This window comes from Teleopsis dalmanni, chromosome 2 (assembly GCF_002237135.1).
Source record: "Teleopsis dalmanni isolate 2A chromosome 2, ASM223713v2, whole genome shotgun sequence".
Classification (NCBI taxonomy): domain Eukaryota; kingdom Metazoa; phylum Arthropoda; class Insecta; order Diptera; family Diopsidae; genus Teleopsis; species Teleopsis dalmanni.
Genome location: NC_051847.1, coordinates 150,995,766 through 151,007,240, shown reverse-complemented (window position 1 = coordinate 151,007,240; position 11,475 = coordinate 150,995,766). Strand labels below are relative to the sequence as shown.

The window sequence follows — 11,475 nt, the reverse complement described above, 5'->3', positions numbered from 1 at the left end:
TTAAAGAATATTTGTCTTATTGCTCAAACAGTGTTAGTATACAATCCTACACATCTTGAAAGTATAGCATATAGCAAATACCACATATTTAAAAATTTTTTAACTTTTCCATAACAGAGGTTTTAACTTACTTTTGTATCGATACCTTGTCCATTGCCACTTACGCCATTTTGTTTTATTTTAGCGCGTTTATTGACTTTTGGTTTTGAAACTTTGCCAATTGGTGTCAATTTCGGAATACTGACCATTTGATTAATTAATGTAACAGTACCCGGTATTGAACCGGAGCCAATAACAGCAGACATTTTCATGCCACCAGCAGCAGCCGCTGCCGCTTCAGCGAGATGTTGTCGTTGTTTTTGATGGGTGGCCAACAAGATGGCTTGTTGCCGCACTTGTTGTTGCTGCTGTTCAGTTAGGTTAGCCTGCATCATTGCATTGTCTTGAGTTGAATTGGCATTTGGATCGAACTTAAACTCGACAGGTTCATCGTATTCGTCTAACATGAGTTGCGGTTCCATATAAGATGAATCCATTTGCTCATCACAATCACTATCGTGTCCATCTAAAATAAAAAATACATTTAACATGTTTCTTTCGATTGTGATCACTAATTATAATGATAAGTGAAAATGCTGTGTGTATAATGCAACAAAAAACACAAAATTTTTTTTTAAAAATGAAATATAAAGTACTAAAATTTTTCTATCGAATCGGAAAAGCTATAGGGATTTGAAGCCATTTTTATGTTTTCTTTTTTTTTTTTTTTGTGATTATTTTTTTTTGTTCTTTTTGTAATTTTTAATTTTTAGTTGTGCTATTTGTTTACAGTTTGTAACTTTAACGTTGTTGTTGATGTGTTGAGTTAGTTTTCAGAGTTCTGACAAATCGTAAAATCGTAAAATCGAAGTATTGCAATACTTTTCGATTTTGAGAAATATGTGAAAAATATATAAATTATGAGTGATAAAATTCATAAGTGCATCATAACTTTGCTTTTTGTTCAATTATATATATATTTGAAATATCATTTTGAATTGTTCAGTTCACGCTATATTTTTGCAAATTAACGGTTTTGTATGAAGTTATTCTTTTTTTCACGTCGGCCATAAATCCCTAAGCTTAACCCGATTTATCAAGAAAAGGTACAAAATTTCATCTGATGAAACCATTTCAACTTTATTTCGTTTGTTTTATAAATTTTGCATATTGCATTTTGCATTTTTTGGCATCATACTTTTTTTTTTACAAAAAAGTTGAACTCACCTGCCGACGGAAAAAGTATTCACACGTTGTAACCCGAATTTTTTCCGAAGAGCGAAATTTACAACTTTCATTTTAAATTTTTAAATTTATAAATTTATAAATTTTTTCACTTTCTTTTCACTTCAAAATCAACAAACGTTTTTCTCTTATCTTATATTTATCTTATTACGTCTGGCAAATTTTCTCTACGAAAATCCCTTTTTAGCTTTTCCGATACATTTGCTATACGATTTATCGAAAAACTATATAAAAAGTATATTAGCTTGGCGACCGTTCTCGAGTTTTTGTTAGTTTAGTTTATGTAGTGCAATTTATGTTTAACTTTGGGGCTTTTACATAAATGAGTAATGATGATTTAAATTAATTAATGATACTTTCAAAACACCCAATTTACTATATAAAAAACTTGCAGGTGATTTGTTTAAATAAATGTATTATAAATAAAAACAGTTGTTTCAATACATTCATCAATTTTCCTAAAAATCGGGATTTCTTTTTTTTTTTTTTTTAATGAAAGTGTTAACAATATATAACAATTATTAAATGCAATTATTTTAAAATAATATTAAATGTCTTTTATTTTATATAATATCGGAAAAATAAGACTTACCAGAGGTGCTGTTGTCGTCATTTTGTTGTGCTTTCATCATTTCCTTTGATATTTTTTGTTTCTTTACTTGTGTGGAACTATCTCGGTTATCCTAAAAATTTTAAATTAAATATATTTTAATAAATAAATTGAAATAATATTTAACTCTTATTATTACTACTTAAGTAAAGTGGCAACATTATATAAGTATAGATATCTATATATGTCCTCTTATATTAACTAATTAAACAGATTCATTTATACAATTACAACTATTTAAAAAAAAAAATTCAATAACCAATTGAAGACACTTAGGTTATGTGTAACTTCCCGGTTAACATAGCTTAACGAGACTTGCAAATAATTTAAGTCGAAACGACCTCTGGACTTAGACTTATCCCCTTGAGGTAGCTAAGCTTCTACGACTGGACCCTGGTTGATTTCAATTGTATCGGAAATTAAATTATCGGAAATTTAATTGTCCTTTTTATATCTTAGGGTTTCTTGCGAGGAAAATAAAAGTCGGCGAAAAGCTTTCTGATTACCTGTCACTCTAATCATATATATATATGTATATTAGTATTAAATTATTGAACAAATGTTGATGCTATTGAAGAAGCACCTTGGTCAGGATATGCCTACGGAAAAAAAATACATAAATAAATACATATGGTATATTAAAACTAAAACAACCCTGATTCTAAGGGCATCATGTTATTTACTGTGGTAAGTTGTGTTCATATTTTGTTATTACTGATTTTAAATTTTAATTACATAATTACATAAAATATACCATAACTAGAGTACAATATACACTATACTTGATTTGAATACTGGTAATTATATGTATCATTTGATAACTGCAAGTTAAGGTACAATAGAGCACGTCTAAGTTTTTATATATATATACATATATATCAAATATTTAGTGCTTGTTTCTAACAAACACTTTTAGAGTGAATTTAGAAGCAAAGAATACAGTGTACTCAGTTACCTTGTTGGAAGTTTGCATTAAAGGCCTTTACTTTAAGTTCAATAGTTAATACTATACCAATGTATAAATAGTTCGTAAGTTATATGTATGATCACAATTAACTTGTAATGTTTGTCTTAAGAACAAAATACAGTTCATATTTTTTTACAGTTTGTATTTTTGTTTAAAAATTAAAATAAAAAATTTGAAAATTATATTTAAAGCACTAAAATTCTAATTTTAGAGTAAAGTAGTTCTAACGAAATTCAATTATTTTATTGAAATTAAAATTGTTTTAAGTTCACTTTTTTGGGTGTGTTGAACGGTACTTGATCGTCGAACTCAACGAGTAGCTCCGGGAGGTAGACCAGGTCGTTCTTGGAACCGTTTAATACTCCTAAAAGAAACTACATAAGCTATCTCTAAAGGTTACAACACAAGTGCACTTCCAACACTTTGGCAATTCTTATATACGAAACAACTACATAAATAAATTTTCATATATGTATAAAAGATAATAACTATTTACAAAAACTGAATACTTAAAATTTGCAAAAAACTTTTAAGCAACGAAAGTACTTTTAAATTTTTGTTATCAAGTAATAACTTCATTATGATATAATATATTTTTAATAATGTGCAATAATCACCGAAATTATAAATTCAACTTGAATAAAGGAAACTTTTAAAATAATTAATAATAATAAAAGAAAAATGCTATAAAATAATCACTAAATAAACTTACATCCATATCGTTGTCATTATCGAAGGAGTCGCGTTGATTATCATCTGAACCATCATCATTACCGGAGAAAGATTCATTCAATTTTCTTTCGCCCATATCAGAGTCCTAATTCCAAATACAATACAGATTATAGATTATAGATTTTGTAAGGCAAATTTAAAATCAAACTTACATTTAACATGCCTTCACGTTCGAATTCATCGTAATCATTGCCAGTGCCATTCGAGCTGCCAGATAGTTTACGCGGTCTTCCACGTTTTCGCTTTGGCATCGAAGCAAGAGCAGAACTTAACAGAGACTGTTGTGTTTGCATTTGAGGCGCATTGTTGTTATTGTTATTATTATTGACGAAATTGCTTTGCGATTTATTACGTTGTTGTTGCTGCTGTTGCACTAAATATGGTTGTATACGTTGCAATTGTGGTGGAGGTGTTGGTTCAGGCGCTGAAGGTTTATCATCGTTCACTTCTGTTAAACCTTTAATCCGTAAGCTTTCAGCAACTCGTAGAAATGCAGTTAAACGTTCTTGATCAACTGATACCTCACCGCGGTACATAAAATCAAGTAACGATTTCATATCGGAATAAGGAACATCCTTAAGTATGACAATCGGATGTTTTTCAGGATGATTAACAAAGAGATTATTAAAATAGGGACTACAAGCAGAAAGTACCATCTAAAAAAAATAAATATTTATAAAAAAATACATATAAAAAAATATATATAAAAAAATATATATAAAAAAATATATATAGAAACATATATATAAAAAAAAAATGTATAAAAAAGTGTATATATAACAAAATATATATAAAAAAAATTTATATAAAAAATATATACAAAAAAATATATATAAAAAATATATAAATATATATAATAAAATATATATAATAAAAACATATATAACAATATACTAAATATACTAAAAATATACTAAAAATATACTAAAAAATATAAAAAAATATACTAAAAAATATAAAAAAATATACTAAAAATATATATAACAATATATATATAATAATAATGTATATAAAAATATATATGTATATATATAATAAATATTTAATGGTAATAGATGTTTTTTTTCAGTTTCGTGTACTCACTTTGTGTGCTTTTAAATATTGTCCGTCAACGGCCAGCGTGACATCCGTAAATGTTTCTGCATGTAAAAGTTGATCAAACACCGAAAGTAAGTTACTTTGATGGTTGTTCCATCGTAAGCAAAATCTTTGGGATGCCATCTTCATTTGGAAGCTTTTTTTGTGATAATATCACTACTCAATACGAAATAAACTTATTTGTTTAAAAATTCTAATTCAAAGAATTTTTTATTCTCTCGCAATTTGTGATATTTACATGTAAACTATGTTATGTAGTGCTCAAACCAATATAAACATTTTATTAATGTTTTTCTGTAAAGAAAAGCATGAAAAGTATTGTTATTATTATTATCATCTTTACAAAATATAATGCACATTATAAAATAATATATTTGTTATAAAAAAAAATACGATATACCACTAAAGAAATTTGCTAACAGGATTGTAATAGAGCAACTAAACTTAGTGTGGTTCGTTTAAAATGAAAAAAAAGAAAAGAAAAAAAAACGTAGATGCTTCGGATATTCATTTTACACAACAAAAAAAAAAAAAAACTATACAACATAAAAATTATTATATATTATATATAATTGTTAATTTACATTTTTTTTCAACAAACGATAATTAGATTATTTAATAAATATAAAAAGTTTTTTAATTTTTAGTTATTTTATTGTCCATTATACATATATGTACGCATGTATATAAAAAAAATCAACAAACTATATAAATCAAATAATCTCTTAATAACAACTCTGTTTATGCTAGGATTCATTTTATGGAATTTATTTGTAAAAGGATAAACAGTTTATTTCTTGTTACTTTTGAACTTCAAATTCATTTAAAACGAAATAAAATAATCTGATATGAAAATCACAATAAATAATGATCTGCGGTTATTTGCTTTTTGTTAAATAATTAATATAACAACAAAATATAACAGGCAGCTTACTTGACTTGTGTCAAATAAATGATTTTAAGGAATAACGAATCTACTTATGCTGACATTCATTTTAGATGCTACGTTAGAGCAGGATAAACTTTATTAGCTCTTCTGTAACTTCGTTTTGTTTATTTTCACATTAAATACAGAGCATATATGAATAGTTACACAAAAGAATCTCTTTGAGAGAGAAATACCAACGCTGCGTTTAGTTTCTAATTGGTTTTTAATATGTATGCGCCTGTTGCACATGCACGCATAAATTTGGGTTGGGCGCCGTTTAAAATGTTTAGTTTATAACTGTTTTTGTTATGTTTTTCATTGAGTACTGATTTATAAATAGCAAAATTTGTTAAAGTTTATAACTTATTAAAAAAATGGTAAAACAAAAAAAAAACTTTTTCCTAGCACTTCGCAAAGGCAAAATTTTAAAAACTAACTATTTAATTTAATTGTTATTATAATTTGGTGTAGTACTGTGCATTATATTTATTAATTTTAAAAAATTAATTCTTGTTAAAAAATTTATTCCTTATTTGGATTCAACAATTATATATAGTATAAAGTAACAAGGCAAAACAAAAATGCTGAAGGGTGTGGAGCTACAAGCTCGAAAAGCGAAAAAAGAAAAAGCAATAGAAAAATATATATTGCATATACATACATATATAGCACATACACTATCGCGAACACATACTCGTGTGTAATAGAAACTACAACAAATTAAATTATTAATGGCAAAAGTCAACTACACTAAAGCAACAATAACAACAACATAAATAGACAAGTAACAACAACAACAACAGCGGCAATAAGATATGGACGCAATCGTAACGTGAGTACAAAGGAATGAAACATTAAAAAAATCTGTACGAGAAAGGGAGCAAATAGTAATGAAAAGCTAATTTTGAAGGCAAACATGTTTTCATTTAAATACAAAAAAAAAAACAAAAAGACAAAAAATTTAAAGTGGGAGATGAGGATACAAGGTAATAGATTTTTAAAAAAAAATTAATTGCTAAACATTTTTGTAATCTGTTTTCAGTAGTAGTTGTTGTTGTTGTTGTTATGTGTAATATTTTCGATAATTTAAAGCTCAGTTAAAGAAAACATGTGTGGTTTGTTTTTCGAAAATGAATTTCTGATCGAATATGCATTTGATGTTAATTTCATAGAAATGCAACAGATGGTTTTAACACATTAAAACTTTTTTTTTTACAATTGGAGTCATTTTAGTAAAACTCAGCATTTATTTTCCTTTTAATTTTATATGATATTTTTTAAAAAAAGAAGTGCTTTAATTGGAGCTAACGCGAATTAAAAATTGAGTAATTCCACCTATCAACAACTTTTTTTTTTAGTGAACTTTTTCGCAAGCAAAAAAAAAAGTACACAAAATAATGTTATTTTATAGAATTATTAAAATAAAATAACAGCACTGTTTTCCTTCCTTAAGCATGGCAATTTTTAATATTTATTTTTATCGTTATTTATCTATAACACGATTCAATATATTTTTTTTTTGTCAATTTAATTAATTATAACATAATTAATTTTTTATGAAGTTACTCCTTTCTTATTGTAGTCATTATGAAATTATATTATGAAATTATTTGATTTTGATTTTCTCTTTGCTCCACTGTCATTTCTGTTGTCGCTTTATGCACTTGTTTTTAAATTAATACGTGAATAAGGTATTAGAGATAGAATATTTTAGTAATTAATGAATGGCGGTACTCTCTTTTATTACTCATAAAAAAACAATAAATATGTGTTGGAAATTATTTAGCGGTATAATTGTTAAAAAACTGAACAAATCAAAGTTCCTTTTAGTAAATGATAAATAAATTAGAACACAAACCGAATTGATATTTTTTAATGGGCGTAAACTAAACCCGATCACACGATGTGGTACTAATAACATTAGCAAAAAATGTAGGACATCCGGTTGAAGTAACCGTTACACTGCTTCAGTTAAGTTATAAGAACCAAATTTTTTTTTTATCTTAAGTTTCGTCGAGTTAAAGTATAAACAAAATTTGTACTTTTTAAAACATTTGTAATATAAGGAATATTATTTCTTCTCACTAAATTAGTTTCTTCTTGCTTGTCCCTCACCTTTTTAAAGCTTAAAGCTTTTTTTTATGATATCAGAAATAATTATTTTTTTACGCGTTCACGTCCTTTCACTTCAGTTTTCAGAGCACGAATGACTTTTCGAACATTGTGAATTCTTCCTCGTTGATCCTAGGGAGTAGCGAATAAGTGTGTGTGAGAAAAAGAGAAAATGAGTAGAGAAACAATAAATGTAAGATGTAAAACTAAAAGAGAGCATACGCTATATTACACGGCAGGGCTACCCCTAAACATTACAAATAAATACATATGATATATTCATATATATATATACGTACGACTAATATATGTACACACAATGTTGTTTAATTATATGCATGTGTTTATGCTTGCGAGAGCAGTTAAGCATGATCGTGTAGCGGTTTGAGCAGAACTTATTAAAAGTGTAAAAAAACTTGTTGCTGAACACTAGAATGAGTGTAGACAAATTTATTTACATGTGCTTTAAGCAAAGTCTCCAATGTTGTGAGTAATCTCATACAAAAACAATAGATGTGCATAAGAGCGCAGAAACGTACTCTTAAGAAATGAGGAAAAATATATAAAGCTTTCTTAAAACTGCTTGAAGTTATAGAGTCCCTCCCTACACAAATTAAAAAATATCGTTTTTGTTTGTTTGTGGAATTACAATATGTATAAGGGTATAATAACAATTTCTTGTTATGCAGGAAATTTTTCATATTTAAGAAAAAAACCAATTACGTAAGCATATGAATAACTTTGTTTTTGTAGGATTTTTTACTAACATTTTCAAAGTATTTTTAACATTAAGTTAAAAAAGGAATTTAATATAGTTCGACATTATAAATATATGAATACATATGTATGTATATTGAAAAAATTTACAGATTAAATAAACATATTATATTTAAACATATATATTTGTTGTTAAATATTTGTGGTAAATCACACCTTTGAGTGCATTTTTTTCAATGTCTTAAAAATAATTAAGATGTTTTAAAAACGAAATAATTCTTATAATATATATAAAAAATATATTTTTTAGTTTTACTTTAATTTACTTGAATTTTAATATATCTAACAAATAACTAAAATAATATTTATATACATTTGAGCTGCGTAAAATACGCTCCTGATTATAGCACTTAGATTTTTGTTTCTCCTCTTCCGAGAGACATAACTTTTTCGCTTAACAAACACAACTTTAAATAAAAAATTACATATGCACATTTGCCATAAATACTAACACTAATGCAAACAAGCATTCAAATGGTGATACGCAGTCACTGAATCGTGTCGTAAATTCCGTGCCTGTTTGCCTTGCCCTATTGCGTGTTTTTTTAGTCTGTTTAATATGTACATACATATATTTTTCTTAATTTTTTTTGTTCAATGACTTCCTCTCGCCTGCTTCTCCTGCTTTATCAGTAACAACAGAACCAATTTGCTAGCAAACCACCGCAGCCCCAACACGATCAGTATTTTAAAATTGTGTAGCAATTGTTGTTATTGTAAATGTTGTCATGGTTTCAACGTAAACCAGTGTTGCCCTGATTACATTGAGAAATTTTTTGGGTAGGAAAATTATTGAAAAAATCAACAAAATGAAAACAAAAAAAGACACAGAGTACAAGCTGAATATTTAACATTTGTACGTGTTCATAGGAATTAGTTAATTCCACTAATAATAAAGCTTTCACAACTATTTTTCCCATTACAAAAAGCTTCACTGTTATTGTTGTTTATTGTTCACTGTTCACTGTTCATTTTATACCTGCCTACGTGTAAAGGAATTTTCTCTTTGGCTACAGCAATGACACAAGCAAAATAACAAAGCGAATATTTTTTTCGTTTGGGGACAAGCAACTGATACGATCGCGGCAAAATGAACTTAGAACAGCACAAAATGCAAAACGAAAAGCAAAGGAATAAAAACGCAGCAGTGTATAGGCAAAAAATATATACATATATATATTTATGTATTTATATATATATGTATATGCGTCTATGAAAAACCTTAAAAGTCATAGAAACACATTTGTGGAGCTGGTTACGTATATTTGCAGACACAGATAAAAGCACAATACCTGAGATACCTGTTCTCTAACGCATTCTCACCGGCAGCAACAGCAACAGCAACAACAACAACAGCAAAGGCAAAGTAATAGCGACTGCGGCGACGATGACTACTGCTGCGAAAGAAACGTCGCAATCACATTGTCATAGAATGATATTTACTTTGTAAATATCAAGTCATATAGTCAGGCATTTTAATATATGTATATACGTGTATAAATGTACACATGTGTACGTATGTACATATGTATATGATTATTCGTATCCATACCACAGGCTATAGTATTTTAGATTTAGATTTAAATTTTATGGATACAAGCAAAAACAACAAAACTGTTAGCTAAAACTAAAGCCGACTAGGCTGATAGCATGTCTATTATTATAGTGGGGGCGAATAACGACGAGATAGATCAACAATATATGATTATATTATATGTGTGTTGAAACATATGTTGTTCATTAATATTGTATATTGTATATAAATTTCATTATAATTTCTTGCCACACATGAGAGACTACTTCCCACTTTAACTATTTAACTATTTACTACCAACACAATGGAGCGAGCTAACTACTTTTAGACGTGGCTCTGTTGTTGTTGATATTGGGCAACAACTATTGGCAGAGCCTCACCACAAACAACCTAACCTCGATTCGTTAGGGTTTCAACTTACAAAAATAGATATGTAAATATGTATGTAAGTATGTGTAAATGTGCGTGAGGAACTTTAAGCTTTGAGCTAGGCTAGGTGCAAATTAAGGCTTGGTTCTGTTTGCAACCAGTTTTCATTGTTTTTTTTATTGCGTTTTGATTTTTTTGTGTTAAATTAAATTTGTTTTTTGTTAGTTGGTAACATCCTCAATTTGGAAATACAAAGTTGTAAATTTAGAAGTTGTGTAGCATAAGCTTGAAGTCGCTGTTTTGTAATAGTTGTAGGAAATTTTAATAACAATCAAATACCTTTTCAAAATCAAAAAAAAGACAGAGCAATGGATTATTAAGTGATGGAGAAAAAAGAGTATTAGGCACTCTATAGAACCCTTACTGCAAGTACAAATTGCACATTATTTTTTAAGGGCACCAATGTATTTTGTTAATCATGTACTTAAAAATGTTTGTTGAAATTTTTAATTAAATTATATTTCGAAAAAAGCAATAAAATAGAAACAAATTTTAGCTATAAGCTATAATTTATTACAAAAAATAAATTTTCGGTCTCAATATTTTTAGTTTTTTACAATTTTAAGAAGCTATATGGAACAATAAGTATGTACAATAAGTTTATATTTTGATAATTGATTCAAGATCACCATTTTACATTTCATTTTGATATGTAACTAATTAAAAAAAAGGTTATTTTAGGTCTGAGAATATTATTTCTACATTTGAATTATATTTATAACACATAAATATATTATGAAAATTATAATTTTAATAATTCAAGTCCAGTCATTAGTTTTTAAAAAAAGAAAAAATCAACTCAAAATAAATAATTTAAAAAATATTATTACAATTCAAATCCAGTTATTAAGTTTTTACAAAGTATAAAATAAAATAAAAAAATAGTAAAATAAATAATTTTTTCCTAAATAAGTTATGAAGTCTATGCTTTAATTTATTAATTTTTACATTATTCGATTTTATTTGATCACTTTGAACGGAACATGGTGACGTATGAGTGACAT

General features: G+C 27.1%; 2 protein-coding genes across 2 annotated transcripts in view; both read right to left on the bottom strand.

Annotated features, from left to right (window-relative positions):
- LOC119675929 (protein tramtrack, beta isoform-like) overlaps positions 1 to 7,811 on the bottom strand; it is an 8,114-nt gene extending 303 nt beyond the window's left edge. The window contains exons 1-6 of the mRNA XM_038087147.1: positions 7,735 to 7,811; positions 4,677 to 4,985; positions 3,746 to 4,249; positions 3,574 to 3,678; positions 1,877 to 1,967; positions 132 to 565 (exon numbers count right to left, since the gene is read on the bottom strand). Of these exons, the coding sequence (XP_037943075.1) occupies positions 132 to 565; positions 1,877 to 1,967; positions 3,574 to 3,678; positions 3,746 to 4,249; positions 4,677 to 4,820 (1,278 nt within the window). The 5' untranslated portion in view covers positions 4,821 to 4,985; positions 7,735 to 7,811. The remainder of the gene's footprint in view (positions 1 to 131; positions 566 to 1,876; positions 1,968 to 3,573; positions 3,679 to 3,745; positions 4,250 to 4,676; positions 4,986 to 7,734) is intronic.
- The window catches only part of LOC119679305 (mpv17-like protein), a 479,294-nt gene that overhangs the window by 198,640 nt on the left and 269,179 nt on the right, over positions 1 to 11,475 (bottom strand). The gene's annotated exons all lie outside the window — the stretch shown is intronic.